General features: G+C 43.7%; 1 protein-coding gene across 6 annotated transcripts in view; it reads left to right on the forward strand.

Moving 5' to 3' along the window:
• Positions 1-17,959, forward strand: part of ATG13 (autophagy related 13) — a 40,676-nt gene extending 22,717 nt beyond the window's left edge. For 5 of the 6 annotated variants that reach the window (XM_011356924.2, XM_011356925.2, XM_011356926.2 and 2 more), the window contains 11 exons: positions 1,026-1,166; positions 4,169-4,209; positions 4,985-5,081; positions 5,410-5,508; positions 6,302-6,395; positions 10,356-10,492; positions 12,467-12,581; positions 13,143-13,220; positions 13,432-13,548; positions 14,099-14,227; positions 15,643-17,959. In XM_011356924.2, coding sequence (XP_011355226.1) covers positions 1,026-1,166; positions 4,169-4,209; positions 4,985-5,081; positions 5,410-5,508; positions 6,302-6,395; positions 10,356-10,492; positions 12,467-12,581; positions 13,143-13,220; positions 13,432-13,548; positions 14,099-14,227; positions 15,643-15,720 — 1,126 coding nt within the window. In that variant the 3' untranslated portion in view covers positions 15,721-17,959. Of the gene's footprint in view, positions 1-1,025; positions 1,167-4,168; positions 4,210-4,984; positions 5,082-5,409; positions 5,509-6,301; positions 6,396-8,986; positions 9,086-9,840; positions 9,952-10,355; positions 10,493-12,466; positions 12,582-13,142; positions 13,221-13,431; positions 13,549-14,098; positions 14,228-15,642 lie in introns of all 6 variants that reach the window. The other variant, XM_023528749.1, reaches the window with a different exon arrangement.
• Positions 17,960-19,832: the final 1,873 nt, after the last annotated feature.

The following is a 19,832-nucleotide window of genomic DNA, read 5'->3' on the forward strand; positions in this document are numbered from 1 at the left end:
ATTTGCTTCATGCTTGGCTTCCAGCCCAGGCACAGAGATGACCTTCAGAGGGAGTGTCAGTCCAGAGAGACTCAGACACCACAGGGAAAAGAGCAGAGAGAAAGCTGAAAAGAGTTTGTTGTTTTCCCAGAGTACAGATAGTTCTTTGATTAAATCCTTTGGGAGCTCTTATAACATGACTTCTCTATTTTGTCTGTTTTCTGTGTGGCAGACATCCAATAAGATGTCCCCTCACGACTCCTTTTTACATATTATGTTGGTCGTGGATTGAAAATACATGTTTTTTCCCTCCTACATTTTCTTCTTTCAAGACAGATTAGCTTACTTCCTGTCTGAAGTTTCAGTTTTCAAGAAGAGTATACATATAGGAAAATTGAGGAAATAGCAACACATCAAAAGAAAATTGATAGTAATAAGTATATGTGGTATTTAAAAAAAGAGAAAGCAGAATTGCCAGGTTATATTCCAAAATTTTAGTGCCAGACTTTCCTTCAGATTTCCTGTTAGATGTATAGAGGTAGACAACTCATGAGATAGTACATTGAAATTATGTTTGCACCTTCAGTAATGTAATAGCAACATTGAATTACTATTTTTAAGTGTGTTGCTTTAATTCTTAGATAACTGCTTCAGAGCTAGAAAAAATATATTGGGTGCCTTTTGGGGCCTATCTCCCAGTGTCTTAATGCATATGAAAATGAAACTTTGCCTTGTCTCAACAATCCGTTGATAAACTGACAAAGAACTCTATAATACTTATACTTTTAGTTCAAAGCGTGTTTTCATAATAAATTTAATCTTATACAGTTCCAGTGTTAATTTGCAGCCATCTCTATTGAATGTAATACTCTGTGAATAGTATATTTGGACAAAGCAGTTTATGTTCTATCAGAATGTAGGAATAATGCCAACAAATTAATCTTCATCACTAGATGGAAAATAATATCTTATATCATTTGCATTTCTCTTTTTCATTTTACTTTAGTTGAATAGGAGAATGCTGATAGTTTCTATGTGCTCTGCAGGTGTGATAAAGAAATCAAAGTTTCCTACACAGTGTACAACAGACTGTCATTGCTGCTGAAGTCTCTCCTTGCTATAACTAGAGTGACACCAGCTTACAGACTCTCCAGAAAACAAGGGCATGAATATGTCATATTGTACAGGTAAACAGCGTGGCTGCTTACTTCTTGACTCACTGGTTGGCCTCATCGCTTTACATATTGTCTAACTGGCATTCAGGTATTATTCAGGTATTCTGTGATTAATTTTCAGACGAATGGTTGGGTAGTTGATGCTATAGCTTAACTTTGATTGTCTACCCATTCTCCCTTATGAACCTCAGCTTTCTAAAGCTACCGAGTTCTTTGTCCTTTTGTATTTTGTCCTTCTTGGATTTTGAGGTCCTACTGATACACATCTCAAAGCTGGAAAAGGAGCTTAAGACTTTAAAAAATAGACTATTTTGGGAAGAGTCCATAGCCTTCTGTATTCTTGAGTTAAATTAAAACTTTTTGTCTAACAAATTGCTAATTCAGTTTGTTTTTAGTCAGTCATTTGTGGATGTAAAGAACCGAGTATCTTGAAATATTTCACCTCCACACCTATTTATTGAGTACCTTTCTAATGTAAGCATTGTCCTAGGCCCAAGGAAGAACTATACAGAGGCCCTGCCTTTCAGGTGTTTCTAATCTAATGGGGGAAACAATTTGGTACTTGTATAATTACAGTAAAAAGCAGGATTTGAAAACTGCATAGTAGTATCAGGAAAAAAAATACTGGGAGAACACAGGAAGAGAAAGTTTGTCCTGGCTGGGAGAAATGAGACAGGATTCATGGAGAAAATGGCCGTTAAGCTAGACCTTAAGGCAGAGAGAATTTCAGCTGGTAGAAGTGAGGAAGAAAGATCATTCTGGGTGGGGAGTACAACAGATGGCAAGGCACAGAAGTAGGGGTGGGGTGTGAGCTGTACTCAGATTGTCCAGTGGACCAGAGTAGCGGTCTAAAGGATATGTAGGAAATTGTGAGAGCAGAGCATGGAAAGCCAGAAGTTCTCAAATCATCCAAGACTCTTTTCTTTCCTATTAGTGATGAGCCATTGGATTTAGCCTTTTGAGTACATGTATAGAGCTGATTTTGAGAAGAATTAGTATAGCAGGATGGAAGGACTAAGGGTTAGAGACTTAACTAGTTCTGTTGAAACAATCCAGTACCTGAGATAATTAATTATCAAGTTATTCTTTAACTTTCTTAGCAATAATCTAGCAACCCTACCCATGTTTATTTTTCCAAGTCTTTAATACATTTTTCTAGTCTTCTCTATAGTCTTCCTAGGTTTCAAGTTCAGTATTCCATTTGAAAACTACTAGACTTTTCAGATACAAAAGAAAGATTACTTTCTAACTCTTTTACTTCCCATTTACCTATGCTAAGGCCCCTTCATTTTTTTTTTTATAAGTAGCCATACTACACTACTAATCATCAGCTTAGTTAACTATGACTTCTAGTCCTTTTCATATTAGTGTTTAAAGTCTTCTTTTATCCTGTATCTTTGGAGTAATACAGTATTTATTACTGTTTATCATTTAGAAGTACTTTTGGATGCAAATAACTGTGGTTTAAACCATAGAAAAGTGGTTTCAGAGGTAGATTTGGCTCCTTTTTTTCCCTTTTATACTGTTGTCGACAGGTTGACAGTATAGCTTTATACCATAAAAGAATAGCCTTGTCTTTTTTTAAAAGCTGTATTATCATTTTTCTCCTTGACCCTTTAGATTTGATTATGTCATTGTAGAATTACATTGTTATAAAAACATCCTAGATTTGTCATTCAAAACTGAATTAATGTTTTGTACTCTACTATCTGTGAAGAAAACTTGCTTAGCATCTGAATGGCATAAAGAGTCTAGCCAAGGAAAGGTTTAACATGATTAGGTTGTTTTAAGCACTGTACCAGTATTCAAATTTGTAATGAGCTATTAAGCGTCAGCTTTTATTAGAGGGTATCTAGCAAAATCTCTTTTGGCAACACTTCGTTAACGTCATTTCTATATTACTTTATGGCAGGAGTCAGCAAAGTAGTTAACAGACCATCTGCTTGTTTTTATATTTTAGAACATAGCCACCCTATTAGTTTACATATCATCAATGGTACTTTTGCAAGACAACAACAAAGATAAATAGTTGCCACCAACCATATGGCCCCCAAGCCTAAAATATTTACTATTTAATCCTTTTAACAAAAGTTTGCTGATTTCTGCTTTATGGTGCTATTACTTCGAGCATGTATTTCAGATGTTTTTTTCCCAAATGGGGCTATAATCTGAGACCTAGGATTCAGATTTATCCTGAATCTCATCCCTGAATTATCCTTATCTCATTTGTAACACTTAACCATAGGGCTTTGTACATCGTTGGTGTTTAGTTTTTAACAATGTTACTTGAAAAAATATATTTTGAGTGTTTTCTAATTTAGACTTTTAGCTAACATAGACTGGCCTTCCAAGATTGGTGGAAAGGTTCTACTATATTTATATTTTCAGAATACTCTTACTTAATTATTCTATGGTGGAAAAGACTTTCTAATTTTTTAACCAGTTTACTTTGGAATGACTTGACAAGCACAGAGAGCTCTTTTTAATTGAAAACCACTCTTCAAAATCTAGTACCTTCTGTTGCATATTTGAAAATTACAAAGAGTAGATCTTAAAAGTTCTCATCACAAGTAAAAAAGTTCTATAACTGTATGGTGACAGTTATAAACTTATTGTGGTGATCATTTCACTATATATAAATATTGAATCACGTCGTACATCTGAAACTAATATAATGTTATATGTCAGTTATACTTCAATTAAAAGAAAACTAGTACTTTCTAATATTAGTTCCAGATCTGTTTGCCAATTTTATTTATATATTCTTTATTTTCTAGTAGATATACTTTAAAAACATGTTGCAGAAGTGGGAAGAAGAAACTTAAATAGCAGTTTCCACTTGATTATTATTTTTCCTCATTTTTTTAACCAAACCTCTCTATATACACTGTTAGGAGAGATGTTCATACAGATAAGAAGGGTTTGTTTTGTTTATTTTGTTTCTAGATGTTTTGGCTATAGAGGCCATTAGAATAAAGAATCAGGTAACATTTCTTCTTCTTTCTTCCTTACAGAATATATTTTGGGGAAGTTCAGCTGAGTGGCTTAGGAGAAGGTATGTATTAGGTTAAAACACATTTGTAGTGTTAAGAGCTTGTGTGCTGCCTGTAATGATATGTACCTTGTGATTTTAATATGTATAATATGAGTAAGGAAAAGAGGTAGGTGGTCCAAACAGCTGCCAGGGAAATGACTGAATAATTTTCCCCAATTTCCAATAACTCAGTATTCTTTCTTATTCTTTATACAATTGTTGGTTTCCTGATTTTCTACAATGAGCATGTTAAATGTTTGCGATGAACATCAGTTTTGAAAAATTGGAAATGAAACCAAGAAAACCAGGAAAGCTTGGTTGGAAGTATCACCTGCAAGGCCCTGGCTCTTTTCCATACTTAGTTCTGGGGTGGCAGCTTGAGTGGACTTGCGGTTACTTCTTAAATATAAAGAATCATATTTACAAATATAAATATGAGTGACAAACTCCTAGTGCCTTTTTGCTGTCTCATTGGATATGTGACACATCTGGGCAGGGTTGGTTAGGACTCACTCAAGCTTCAGTATTAATAAGTTTTACCTCTTTGAAGGTAGTTTTATCTGCAAATAGAATGCTGTTTCTCCTGATAGTATTAGGTCAATATAAAATTAATTGAAAGAAAAAAATAATAAACACACACACAGAGACATACACACGAAATCGAGACCGCTGCCCTCAAGGTGCTAAGTGGATAATACCAGAGATTGTATAGGTTGAATGATTCACGGAATGACAGACTGGGGGGCAATGTCAGTATTCTCTGGAAAAAAAGCTAATTGTTTATCTCTTCTCCTAGGTTTCCAGACAGTTCGTGTTGGGACAGTGGGTACCCCTGTGGGCACCATTACTCTTTCTTGTGCCTACAGAATTAACTTGGCATTCATGTCCACCAGGTGAGGAAAGGGTGTTGGAATCCAAAAGAACTCTTCCAAAGATATTAAATTTTTTCTCACCCAAACTCCATGGCTAAGCTTACAGTTCAGCTTTGCGATTGCTGAAATCAGTCCCCTTTTAAAGTATAAAATAGAGAGTTCAGATTCCAGATTAGAGAATCTGAGTGTTGCAGAGCCAACAATGTAGAGATGGTGGTTTATATTTAGAGGTGCAATAGTTAAGGCTCTAGTAGTTCCTGCTAATAGGTATTGGGTGGGGGGCCTTCTGAGGCCTTCAGCGGGGCTGGCAAGCCATTCTAACAAATACCGTAATCTTATTGCATTTCAGGCAATTTGAGAGGACCCCACCTATCATGGGGATTATCATTGATCACTTTGTGGACCGTCCCTATCCCAGCTCCTCTACCATGCACCCCTGCAATTACAGGTGAGGAATGTGACAGGTACCTTCCCAAACTGCTAGGCAGAAGCACCCATCTTTCACAAGTACATAGAGCACCTTTATTAGCAGTCACTGATGGACAGAAAGCACAGATAGAGACACCACAAGGAGAGAGAAAGAATGGCTAGCTTCCTTTCGTGCTGCTGCCTGTGAGGCACACCAGGACTTGGGGTATACAGAATGTCTCAAAATTCTTGGACATGTTGGATCTTGACAGTAGTGATTTGACTTTTCATTTGATTTTACCTAGAGACTATAAGAGTGGCAGTAACTTATAGAATGCCCTTTGCAAATTAAATGGTTTTCAGGCTGCTATTTGCATAATTCAGTTGTACGTCAGAATCAGACATCTCTTAGTCTAGGTCCCAGAAAACAGTATTCTCTAGAATTTGGGATAGATGTGTGTCAGGAAGGATACTAGTGTATGTGAAAGACCTGTGAAGTTGCATAGGTTTGTCTTTGGAGTCTAGACTTTTGTTTCCCTGCATTGTGTTGCTGACAGTTCTTTGGCCCCAACACTGGCTATGCCTAAGAAAATATTCTCAAATGATATGTCAGGTAAGATGTTTGGGTTTAAAAAAAGCCATTGTCAACCTCTTGATGCTGCTTTCTGGAAATGTTTAAAATTCTGAAGGACTCAACACAGCTCTCTTGCCATTATGAACTCTGCCTGAAACAATCGTCACAGCCTGCATCTTTATGTAACCTCCCTTTGTGTCCTTTCTAAAATTGATTGCCATCACCATAAAATTCATGATTTCTTTTCCCCTCACTATAGAACCGCTGGTGAGGACACTGGAGTAACATATCCTTCAGTGGAAGATTCTCAAGAAGTGTGTACCACCTCTTTTTCCACCTCGCCTCCATCCCAGGTAGGGGGAAATGGGTTCTGGGGTGGTGGTAGTTATTTGGTCCATATATGGGCCTTATGAAATGGTGTCAAAATTTAGTTTCTTTTGGTGGCGGTAAGGGCAATTGTTTCGAGGGGCTTCTTTTAAGAGATGAGGGAGATCCTTTTATCCAGTAGGTAATATTGCAGTATTTTAGTCTGTAACCATTCTTAACCCATAAGATTACATGTTATCTTTACCTTCCTGGGGACATCTTAAAATTCCCTAGAAAATCAGTCACGGAATTCCACATGCATTCTCATACCAGAGAGATCCTCTAACCTATACTTTTTCATTGGGTAGCTACTTCTCGTTTGAAGTGGTAAATATGGTTCCTAATAATGGAAGGAGCACAAAAGGAACAAATAACTATTTAGCATAAATTGCCAATAAGAAGCCAGCAATGCAGTTTTTCTTAATAGTGTACATAGATTTCTGTCTATCTACATTCTCTATCTGAACATTTTGAACCATTCTCCAGTTGAGTCCATCTTCGATGTCAGACTGAATTTCAGGCCCCAAACAGTGTTAGCTTCCCCAGAGGAGGTACCTATGTAGCCTTGTCGTATAATATACTCTACTGAGACTGCTTCAGCTAAGGAATCATTTTTGCCAGCTGACTGAATTTCAAGACATATTTCTTTTTTTCCACCCTGTCATTCATCACCTGCCTCATCGCCTGCAGATTCCTGCTCTACCTGCCCATCATCCCTGTTATTCCCTCTCCTGTCTTTCACTTTAGGCACTAGACCAATTCAGTTCTACTTTCCTTTAAACTAGCTCCAGAATACCCCTTTCACCCTCTTACTTTGGGGGCTCAGCAAATTAATTGGCTATCTACAAGTTATTTTCTCTGTTTATTAAATTAAGAAAAAATTTAAATTTATCTCATCCTGGCCGTTAGGAGATACAGGATTACAATTATGGTTCTAATCCATTTCAAAAGTAGAAGTTAGGCACAAAAGCTAACTTAAATGTGTGTGAAAGACATTACAGATTCCACAGATACTATTATTTCTATTGTCCCAATTTAGAGTTAAAGAAGTTCTTATTGTAAAGTTGCCTAATAGGTTGGTTCGGGAGTATGGGGATTGGTATTCCCCTCCCCACATCAATATACGTAAGCGTGAGTGTTGCCATTGCCCTGGGAGTGTAGCTTCTGGCACACTACTGGCCTAGAGCAATCAGACCCCAAAAAGGGGGAAAGTCCATTTCCTTAATAGTACACATTAGTGGGAGTAGATTATTTTTTAGATAATCAAAATGTGAATATGTCAAGCTTAATGTTTATTAAACAGTTTTATTGTGTTTTACAAGTGATAAATTCATAAACAATAAAGTTGTGAACTTAGGAGCTATGAGGGATGGCGAAGCTGGGCCTTAGTAAATCAATTTATCTTTTTCTCTGATACAGTGGACATTTGACCCAACTCCAGAAGTAAAGGGAAGTTTAGTAGTTTCTGATATTTTCATAAAAATTTGTTGACCTGTGTAAGAAGAACCTATCTTTTTCATGGATTCAGTGTCTTTTCACAATTTAAAAGTAGATCACACCAAGATCTTATCAATATTGAGCACCCCATGGGTGAGCTCTGTCCCTATCCCTGAGCACCTCTAATCAAGCTGGTACAGTTTGGTGCAGAAATACTCATTTTGAACAGAGAGAGAAAATCATTTGCCAACAGGTCTTCTCATTCCCGTAAATACTGAAATTGTTTCTTCTTTGGTTTAGCTTAGGAAATTGCGTAATTATTCAACAACTTCTATTTGAGCTTTTGCTAGAGTCCAATAAATACATGTTAATGTGACGTTTATTTTGCCAACAAACAAGGATCATCATCATTTGGGCAGAGTTGAGTCAAGAAATAGTTGCGACCCTGATCCCGCTGCTGTGACTTAAGGTTCCCACTCCAGTACTAAGCATTAATCAGCTAATTGGTGAAACTTATTAAAGATGGAACAGCAAGATCCAAAATAATCATCATGCCCAGAATTTGCTTTGAAATCATAAGAGTTTTCAAAGTGCCCTAGCTCTTACTCCATCAAGTTCTCCTACACCATCAGGGAGTAGAAGAACACACAGAGTTCCAGCCAAAATGTCAACTGTTTAAACCGGTCTCTGAAGATTCTGGGTCTCCAGAAAAAGACCTTCACTCTAACAGTTTAATCTCAACATCCTCATTCATCCTGAGCACACCTTGTCTGCTCTCAGGCCCTTCTTATTGGAGATTGTTCTCTAATGTCCTCCTAGTCCTCTTGACTAAACACAGACCAATGCTTGGTTCAAGTTTCCCTGGTTTGCCAAGTCATTCCAGCTTGACTCAGCTTTGTTTTCCACCTGTTCTTCAGGGAGGCACGCATGCAATGGAACACCCTGGGATAAACATCTTTTCAGACCCTTCCAAGTTGTCCTTTTGGGAAGGCGGTCATGCAGCTTTCTCCCTGCTTCACGCCTGACTTCCATTGTGTATTTCAGCTTCTGTTGCTACTGCCCCTTCGGAGTTTCTTCACTTCTTTCTCAAGTCCTTTTTCTTTTTTCTTGTTCTTCTGTCTCTGTTTGTATCTGTACACAGTGTGTGTTTACTGTCACAAAGGCACATTTTCAGACCCCTACTCCTGTGGTGACGGATACCCTGAGGGTCCCTATGGCTGGACTGGCCTTTTCCCATCAAGTGAGTCCATACTGGGAATAAGGGGATATATCAGATGGTATCTTTTTATTTAAAAATTGTAAATAAAGTATAGAGTATAGCCATTTAAATGTCCCCAAGTGTTCTGTTGGTTATTTTGAGGCTTGGTAATTGATTTTTAATAGGACGCATCCCTAGCAGAGCAGCCTAAAATAGGATTTTTCACTTGTCCCTCCTCCTCCTACCATTGATGTGAAAAATATAGGGAATTATTTATATCTTATTTCCAAATAAATAGCCCACATAAATGGAACCATGAAGGTTCCAACATAAATAGGAACCTTCCCATACCCAGTGGTGATGGAGGGTGTGATTAGAGAAGACACCTTCTGTTTTAAAGGGTCCTCAAGGACAAAGGAGAAAATAGAATGACCTGGGAAAAACTGATAACTTTGCCTCCAAGTTCTGCCCAGGCTTGTGTTCCACATTCTTCTGGGCTGGAAACCGAAACGGTTAGCTGAGCCCCTTTGTAAAGGGGAGCGAGGGGTTCATTTGAGGTCTTTGGAAGGCTGCAGAGCCAGGAACCTCAACCCCACTGCAACAAGTCTCTGCTGTTTCATCTACAAAGTAATGGCCTGATCTGTCTTGAACCTTTACATCAGGCCCCTGTACCATGAAGATGTGGGCTGGGATTCATTCCTCATCTCTCTACTGATCTGGATCATTAGTCGTACTTCAGGATTGCCTATTTTGTCCTCCTCCTTTCCTCTGCCCCTCTTTGTTTTTCTCTTGCTTAGCTCTCAAGCTCTCGCCTTTCCTATCAGCCTGCTGCCCTGGGCATTGGATCAGCTGACCTGGCTTATCCAGTAGTGTTTGCTGCTGGCTTAAACACCACACACCCTCACCAGGTATCTTTAAAGATGGGGAGGACCCTGTGGGCTCCTGTGCTGCCTCTCCTGCTCTGAGGCAGTTGAGGGGCCTCTTGATACATCAGTTTTATTCCAAAGCAAAGCTCTTCTGTGACTTTGGAGGACTAACATGACTCTGAGAGAAAGGGACCTGTTAGACTCCAGAAAGGAAAGAAGAGCTTCCCAAGTGTTTTCTCTCTTTCCTTTTCCCTCTGTAGTCATTGCCATGCATGTCTCCCATTAACTGAGTCCCAGAGAAGATAAAGAGCCAAGGCCTCTGCCCACTGGGTGGCAGCATTGGTGATGGAAAAGCTCGAAAGCAGATACCATCATGCTAGGCCGTGAGTGTCCCCTCCTGCCTGACACTGCCACGATTCACTGTATTTTTTCATTTTTCCCCAAAGCTAATGGTTCCTGGGAAGGAAGGTGGGGTACCCCTTGCTCCCAACCAGCCTGCCCACGGTGCCCAGGCTGATCAGGAGAGATTGGCAACCTACACCCCTTCTGACGGGGCCCACTGTGCTGCCACACCTTCCAGCAGGTGAGTTCACGTCTTGGCTCTGCCGCTGCTCAGGCCAGCCAGAGGCCTCTCTTCCCTGACACGTATGCTTATTTGGTATTAGGAAAGAATAGCTTTCAGCATTGGCTCAGGCTTGGCATTTGCACCCAAAATGTGGAATCTTTTAAGTTCCTGATAAGAATCTTATTTGCAGCTGGTATGTAAGGAAGCTAACAGCAAACGACAGGTGCTTGGCTCTTATCTGAAGGAGTTTTTCAGATGTTTTTCTCTTACTCCAAGATTTATTCCCTTGAAGTCAGTCTTCAGTGTTTCTTGAGGACCAGAGCAGGATATTTATCATAATCCTGAAGCCTGGAGCCACAATGTGCCTGCGGTGGTAGTTGGGATTGATTTTCTGCTATGTGAGTGCCTCAGGGAGATCCTTTAGAAACAACTGTTTTTCCTCATTAAAAATTTTTTTTTAATTTTTGTCTTTTTTGGTTACAGAAGTAATACATTCTGTGAAATTCAAATTATAAAGACATTGATTAGGTAGAAAATGAATGTTCTTATAATCCCACCCTGCATCTTCTTTTACAAGACAACAGGATCCCAGAAGGGTTAAGTAATTTGCCTGGAGCAGTTAGTTTGCAGAGTGGCCCGACACAAGCCTAGCTGTTTGGACTATAAGTCCAGCTCACTCTTTCCATTACACTCTAAGTTCTCCCGTGGGAAGCTGAGGCTGTCTCGATCTGACCTGTCCTCCCTTGACTGGAAGGCCCCAGAGATAATGACGTTAGTTGCCCCACCACATCCTCATCTTAAATGAACTTTTGGATAATAGAAATTCCTGGTATATATTTTTTTTCATTCCCACAGTGGAGTGGTGGGAAGGGAATTGTTTGGGAAGATCTTTTTGCTCTATCTATCAAGAAGAATAATTACTTTCATTCCTGATTTCCCAATCTTACCCTTCCTCCTGTTAATAATCAGAGGAAGATCCTGTCAGTCATTTTACACTTCAGTTTTCTGAGCCTCGACTCCTGGGGCACGTCTGAGGGTAGCTAAAGATAGGACCCCGTGTAGCGGATTCTTAAATACGGTGGTCCAAGCTCAGGCCTTTCCTTAGTGCAGGTCTTCCCTGCTGGCTGGAGTCCAGAGGACAGTCGGAGTACACAGTCCTCCTCCCCACTTTTGGCCTAAGGAGCATTCCTATCCCTTGCTTCTTGAGGGCTATGACTGCTGGTCTGGCAGCCACAATATGGACCCCTGTTTCTGCTGCTTGGAGCCTTCCTGTCATCCAGGGCTCAGCATCAATCTGGAGGGCTGGAGATGGGGGACAATGGGAGCCGCCACATTGAATGTGTCATTGCTAGACCTTGCTGAATGGAGGGATGATTGGGGGTGAGGAGAGAGGAAGGAACATGGTACAGAGCATGGAGGACCTCATCCCGGGTGATTTGTCATGGGTGGAGAAAGCTCTGGCTATCTAGAGAGTCAAGTCTGAGACTCTTATCTTAGAATAATGGCAGTGTCCCTTGCGATGTAAGGCTTAAATTTAACATTGTATACAGTCTTAATGGTATTTTTAGATAACAAAACAAATAAGAAGATAGAGAAGAGTTAAAATCTTGAGTCTGAGTCTATAATAGCTTAATATTTAAATTACAGTTGTTTATGAGTGCTGCTTGCCTATATGTATGATTACTGTATGCATGGTAACTGATGTTTATTGTTGATATTTCAGATTAAATTTTATGTAAGGTTTATACAATTGTAACACTAAATTTCACTCACATGTGTATAATTTTTAGTTGTTCCAGGAAATGTAGTCCTCTGCTCTCAAGTCAAAAGAGAGGGTGACAGCGGCAGCAGCTAGACCACATGCTGCCATTTCCCACATGGGAGGGCAGGTGGGGGGCAACTCCTGCCCTAGGCTGCAGCCCCACAACTTGGCGGATTTATGGGCTCTGCTGTGGTTTGAGAATGAGTACCAACATTACCTGTCTTCTCCAGTGAGGATACCGAAACTGTGTCAAACAGCAGTGAGGGACGGGCCTCTCCCCGTGACGTCCTGGAGACCATCTTTGCTCGAAAAGTGGGGGCTTTTGTCAACAAACCCATCAACCAGGTGATTTTTTCTGCCACTGCCACACGTGAGCATGTCTGAGCCATTAGAGTGAGGCTTTTACAGGCAGATCTCAGCCTGGGATCTGTACAGCCACTAAAATGACATGCAGATAGTGTGTCTGTGTGTGTGAATTTTTTGTGAAGAGGATTAATAACCTGTGACATCCTCCAGAGAAAGTTAAGAACTATTGTTCTGTGATCTGCTGAGTCTCCCATCGGAGAGGGCGACTTGACACCATTTAGTATAAACACTGTGCACTGACGTGTCATTGCTTCAGCCTAACTTGAAATAAGATGTTCCTCCTTAGCTCTGCCAGTGAAGAACAATTGTGACTGAATATCTGGAGTCTGGGGGGGCCCTGCCTTCTGTTTGTGCTGTGGGCGTGTGATGAGAAGTGGGGGAGGTTGGTGGGTTTCTGCCAGCACAGGAACCTGAGGGAGGGGAGGTGTGGTCAGCCTGGGTGTGCCTACATGCTGGACCTCCAGGCTTCTGGAGGCCTCTAAGGAAGCATGCAAACTAAGGGAGGGGCGGGCTCTAAAATATTCCCCTGGGTCTCTTCAGGTGACCCTGACCAGTTTGGACATACCCTTTGCCATGTTCGCTCCTAAGAATTTAGAGCTGGAGGATGCCGACCCCATGGTGAGTCCACCACTGACTAAAGTTACCAGTGAGACGGGCGGAGTGGTCATCCTTCCTGGGCGAGTCACTGTTCCTCCACAGACCATTAGCCACGCCCCTCAGCTTATACATTTGCAGCCAGTAGCGAGTCCTTTCATAACTCATGATCATGAACAGTAACTTGCAACCAGTGCACAGAACCAGCCCCTACCTCTGCTTCTTTCTACACCAGGTGAATCCTCCAGATTCCCCAGAGACTGAGTCTCCTCTCCAGGGCAGCCTGCACTCTGATGGCTCCAGTGGGGGCAGCAGTGGCAATACCCACGACGACTTTGTTATGATTGACTTTGTAAGTTGCCGTCACCTTCCTTGACCTCTGCTGTCCCAGGGGAAATAAACAAAGAGGCATCCATTGCACTTGAACTGGACTTCTTTCACAGGGATTAGATGGGCTGGTGCAGACAGAGGGGATGGAACAGGTAGGGTTCCCCTGCCATGCAGTGTATGTGGGGAACCTTCCCTCAAACTCTGCTTGGGGAGACATGTGGAGGCCAGTGAACAGTATTAGGCATCTTGTGCCATATCTTTGGTTGAAATTCATAATGCAATTCAGCTCTAAATGGGAGTTTTCTAGTGGTAGCCACGTTGGTCCTTTTCATGCCTGAGTGGATGGTCCTGTGGTAAGGAAAGGAGTTGGAAGGAAGGGGGCAAAACCCTGACCAGGGGAGAGGAATGTTCCCACCAGGATTAGAATTCAGCTACCCAGAGGGGAAAGGTGTAGGAACCTGGAGGAACCTCTTTGATATTTGCTGGAAGGAATGAGGGTTATTCAGTTTTTCTTCTCTGATTTTCCTCTGTGGTCCAAGGTAAGCTAAACCAAGTCTGTCTTGTTTTTGAAGAAACCGGCTTTTTCTAAAGATGACATTCTCCCGATGGACTTGGGAACCTTCTATCGTGAATTTCAGAACCCCCCACAGCTGAGCAGCCTCTCCATAGATGTCGGGGCACAGTCCATGGCCGAAGACTTGGTACGGAATCCTTCCCCACCCCGCCTTTCCCCCTTGGATGGCCATTCCTTTTCCACAGACCTAGAAATTTCTTCTTTAATTCCCCACTCCCACACCTCACATCCTCCCTGTAACAGGACAGAGACACTTTTAGATTACATGAATCCAACAACCCAAAGAGGTAGGTTCTCTCATTATCCCAGTCTACAGATGAGAAAACGGACACTGTGAACAAATAACCTGCCTATGATCCCACTGAGCCTGCAAAACAAAGCTTTGATCTCAGAGAGTCTGGCTTCTGATTTTAGGCTTTTAGTGACTGACTTCCTGGCTTCTCATTTGAAATGTGCTCGGAAGGAACTGGAATCTGAAGGCTCTCAAAGTCATGCTGCCAGTACCAGCTGTTGGCCCCACCTCCCAAACCTGCCCGGGTCGTCTTGGTGTATCTGGGCCACTTTATAAATTCTGAGGCCCGAGAATGTCCCACATCTTCCAAATATCTTGTCCCTGTCAGGAAAACTTCCGGGATGGTTTAGATTCTTCAGATATAAATGTATCAGTGGAAAGATCACCTGATGAGGATCAGAGTTTTTTGTTTGTTTGTGTTTTTAGTTTATTTATGCCTACAGTGCCTGGTCTTCCTAGGTGGAAAGTCTCCCATCCATCCAAGTACTAACCAGGCCCGACCCTGCTTAGCTTCCAAGATCAGACATCGGGTTTGTTCAGGGTGGCATGCCCGTAGACCATGGACCGTGGCTCCACTGGGGTGCGAACCCAGGACTTTTCTGTATGTAGAGCAGATGTGCTAACCGCTACACTATGGAACCAGGTCCCATGGATCAGAGTTTTTTGATAGTCAATACTTGTGGGCAGTTAAACTTAACTCCTTATGGTTCTTCTCTTATTCTCTCTTAACCCCTTCTAGCTCACCCCCTCCTCAGCTAGTATAAAGATGCAGATTCCTAGGCCTCACCATAGACCTGCTAAGTCAGAATCTCTTGAGAGTATAGTGGGGACTGCCTTGTTCCTGTGCCCTCAGGGGATTCTGATGCCCAGCATAGGGTGCGAAGAAGTCTTTTTGTAAATCTTTCTTAGTTTTGAGCGTTCTAAACATAATTTTATTCTACTGTCAGTCTAATCTGTGCCAAAGATATTTCACATTTAATTTTGCTGTGTCCTCTTATTGTTGGTGTGGTCCACTTGGATTTCCTAGGCTGTACTGTCAAACCTGCCTCCTCAGCCCCCACAAAACCCTGCTGGACATAAGCCCTCTGTCTGGTGCCTGCTCAGCTGCCCTGAATTCTCCTGCTCTCCCAGCCCAGCACTGCTGAGCTGAGCATTTTGCTGCATCCTTTCTTCAGCCCAGGATGACTGGACTGCTTATCTCTTCAATGCCCTACCTGAGTGAGCAGCTCTTCTCTTCCCTCCTGGTACAGGACTCACTACCAGAGAAGCTGGCTGTGCACGAGAAGAATGTCCGAGAATTTGATGCCTTTGTAGAAACCCTGCAGTAAAAGTTGGTGTCCTCAAGTACCAGCAGCACCCCCATTTTGCGATCCTCGGAGACAGCCTCCCACTCATCAGCTGCTCCCATCCCTCATCCTGCTCCAAGCCAGGTGGAGGGGAGGCTGGATTCCCCCATGGGGACCCAGAGGTCCCTGTTCTTGCACTTCCTGGAGACTCCATGGCAGCAGTCAAGCCCAGTAATATCATTTGAGAGGACTCACCCTCTGGCCTTGGAGATGGGAAGACCCTTTGTAACAAAAGGGCCCTCTGCAGGGCCATCTGCTTTCACCGCCCATCAGCAGCTGCTTCACAAAGGCTGTCATCCTGTTCTCCTGCTGCTGGCCCCCTGCCCTGGGTCTTCCCTACAACTGGCCCCTCGCCTGCCTGCCATTATCACCAACCATTTGACATTCCAGCTGGTGGCCCAGAGTGGTGTGGAGGCAGAAAGAGGAAGGAAACAGTGCTGGGAGGAAGAATGAAGGCTCTTTGTTGTCTCATTTAGTTCTAGTATCTTCCTCTCTCTCCCCCTCTGCCCCTGTGCCTCTACTTTTGGCAATATGACAGGCCTCCTGCCCGAGATGATGAGAACTCCAAAGTCAACCATTCCCCCCCTTGAAGGTTGTATTTGCCCCTCCCTTAACACAGGGTCTGAGCAGCCCTGGTGGCTGCCTGTGCTCAGCTCCTCAGCGACATGGAAACAGAATCCTGTGACTCTAGGATTAGGAGTCACAGCAAAGGTTCTTCTTTTCCTCTCCCCGGTCCCCCTGTTGCTGCTCCTTGGTTATAGAACATGGTAAATATTTATTACTTTCAGAGAAGTCAGATATTTTATAGAGAAAATATGTTTGAGTTTAGATGTTTTCAGTTGGGGAAGGTAGAGTGCCTCTTCTTGGGGCAGGGCCTCCTGTGGGCGTTCCTCAGATTCTGGGTTGCTGCTCTGGGGATCTTCCTTCTCATATATATAAGGTAGGAGCCAAGAATAAGGCTGGCTGAGGGCAACAGAACCTCCCAGACTCTGCATTTGAACTGACAACAGGCTTTACCTTGGACACCTACGTATTCCTGGTGAGAGCCTTGGCTCTTTCACAGCTTCTGCAAAGTGACTGACTTGGTTCTGGCGGCCCAGGAAGCCTTGGGTGCTAACGGTGATGACTCTCTAGAGTTGCCCAAGGGGCATTATGTGTGCCACACTGGTGGGCCTGGGGAAGGCCGGACAGGTTCCCTCCCTCTGGGGCACTTGTTCCTATTTCTCAGGGCTGGGTTATGGGCCTTTTCCTCCTTCCACCTGGCCACTGCCTTCCTTCGATCCCAGGGCCTGTACACTGCCCTGAGGTTTACTCGTTGCATTGGTTCCTTGTTGAGAAACTAAAGCTGGGCAAATGATTGACTTAACCCTTCAGGTGTTGTTAACTTGAGTAAGTCAAGTGCCTAGCCTCACCCACCTAATATCTGTCCCTCCCCCAGCCTAACTGGTAGTCCTGACCATGGAAAAATGGGCCTGCCCCATTCTTCCTGGTCCCTCCTAGGTATTCATTGGCAGCAGCTGTTCTGTAGAGGAGCATATGGCCTTCAATTGCTTGTTAGTAAATGCATGTGACATTGTTCCCACCTACAAGGCTGATCTCGGAGGGCTGGATTGGGCTCCGATGTCTCAGGCTGAGCCCTGCCCCTATGCATGCATTCTGCTGCCACAGAGAAATGTTCCCAGCAGTAATATCCAAGTGGCCGTCTTATCTTTGGGCCAGAGCATACCCACGGTCTGCTAAACCAAGCCAGATTTACCCCCAAGGTCCCACCACTGAGAAGGCTGGAGGCCCATTTTAAGTTATTGATTGTCCCCTCGCCCCTCACCCTAATGTCTCAGCCATTGCCCTCCTTTGAGGCCAAGCATGTAGAGGCCTATTAGCAATTGTCCTCTTTGACGTCTAATTGTTGGCCTGTGTAGGCAGCAGCCTTTCTTCAGGACTCCATCAGTGAGAGGCCAAGGAGGCTGAGCCCTGACTCTGAGCTAAACCTGGGAGGAGCAGAGCAATTGTCAAGGCCGGCCCTTGCCCCTCAGCCCTGTTTAATAAGAGATATGAGCCCTAGACCGACTTCTGTAGCACCTTGGGACAGGGCAGGGACCAGTCATCTGTCTCCAGGTGGCGGAGTCCCTCCCCTCCTCCAGCTTACCTTGTTTGGGAATATTGAGTTATACTTTAAAATGTATTCAGGAGATTTCCAATAAAATTTTTTCTGTACTTTACAGTTTCCTGTCCTGCAAGTTGTCTAAAATCCTAGCCCACTGCCTCCCACTCCTGTGCAGGTCTGGGTCAGGTCCAGGTCAGCAACAGGCTCCTTGGCAGGGGAAGAGCAATGCATTGGGAAGCACAGAAAGGCTTCTGAGTCAGGCAGGCTGTTTTGAGTCTTGGGGATGGGCCACTTAGCAGCTGTGCAAGCTTGGGTGTGTCATGAAACCTCTTGGAGCCTAGTTTTCCTGGGCCATAATGCTCCCATTTCAGGGGCTTGTATGTGAATATTCAGTGAGATGTATGACGTACACCATGCATATGAAGTAAATTCTCAGTAAATTTACCATCAGCTCGCTCTTCCCTGCTATACCAAGCAGCACACCACTCAGCCTGGAGGTGATGGCCTTTGGATCAGAGGGAAAGATGACTAACAGGTCTCTGCCATGTTTCTAGCAGAAGCCGAGCAGGGAGTGTGGGTCTCCCCAGTTGTCTGTCTGGGATCCATTTGCCAACCAGTGTGACGGGTTGTGGCTGAGCAAACCAGGCTGAAGGGAAGTGGTTGAGGGAAATAGCAGGAAGTCACGGGCCTGTGCCAGTTTAGCTGCCCTGATCTGACAGGTTAAGCCAGGGTGGCCTTGAGGAGCCATGGAAAGTAGAAGATCCCGACAGGGACTTCCTGCCTGGGCCCTGGGGGCTTCAGCAGACATCTCAGCCCTGGCAAGGCTAGCTCCTGCCTTTCCATAGATATCGGGGCACATTGGGGTATTTTGTGCCCACAGTGAAGGAAAGGAGCTGAAGGTGGAGCCAGTGTCCCAGAGGCAGAGACCAACTGCCTGACACCCTGGCAACTGCTGCATGAGTTGCTTTCCCACCCACTTCAGGCTGAAGCCAGGCCCCAGAAATAGGCTAGTTATTAAAAATTCTAAATTCAGACCAACTGAAAAGAATAGGGCCCATCCACTGTTGCCATTATGGGCCCTGGGAGCCCTTGCTTGTTAGTAAACTGCAGGTGACACTGACCCTGGTGCCTGACCATGCAGCCAGTTAGGATAGAGTTGGCCAACCCTTGGGTCAGAAATGGTAGAAAGACTGTCCCTGGTGTCCACCTCAATTGGGATTCCCCAAAAGCAAAGTTTTCCGTTTCCCCATGTCTGACGACGGTGCCCTATCCCTTTAAAGCATCTCCGTACACTCCGTCCCCAGAGACCTGCTGTTGCTAAGGCAGGGGTAAACTGGCTTTGCACTCACTCCGCAGAGGCCCTGCCAGCAGCCCAACCCAAGTTAACAGCTGCCTCTGGATCCCCTCCTTGTTGCCCTGGGTCACAGCCCTTCTAAACAGTCACCCAGCTTACAGCAGAGGAGAGCCAGTGAGAGAGGCCTCCAGTGCCTTCTGTTCCAGCTACCCGGATGAGGGCCACAGTTGTGCAACGGACAAGCTTCCTGGAGCTCAGTGCCTATGTTTATAACCACCGTCTATCCACACTGCCTGATCCTGCAGCTCTGGTCCACCTCCCCCAGCCCGAGCAAGCAATGAAGAGAAAAAAGAACAGGCCCGACGGAGGCCACCAGAGCCTCCTGATTGCACTTGGCAGGGAAGAAGCAAACTGCTGGAACTTGACCACTGTGCCAGGCTCAGAAGTACGAAAAGTCACCAGGTGAAATTCTGGCCTGCCATCGCAGCGATTTTTTAAATTATGGTAAAATACACAAATTTTACCATTTTAACCTTTAAAGCAAAGCAAAACCTGCTCAAAAGAGGAAAGGAAAACTGGATCTTTCATAGCTTCTATGTGACTAAGTGGCAGGTGGAAAGAGCTGAAGCTCTCAAGCCAAGTGGAGGTGGGAGAGGAATGGGATGATTGGGAGGTGAGGGCTTCGATCCTGGCTGC

Source organism: Pteropus vampyrus, unplaced genomic scaffold (assembly GCF_000151845.1).
Source record: "Pteropus vampyrus isolate Shadow unplaced genomic scaffold, Pvam_2.0 Scaffold31, whole genome shotgun sequence".
Lineage (NCBI taxonomy): Eukaryota > Metazoa > Chordata > Mammalia > Chiroptera > Pteropodidae > Pteropus > Pteropus vampyrus.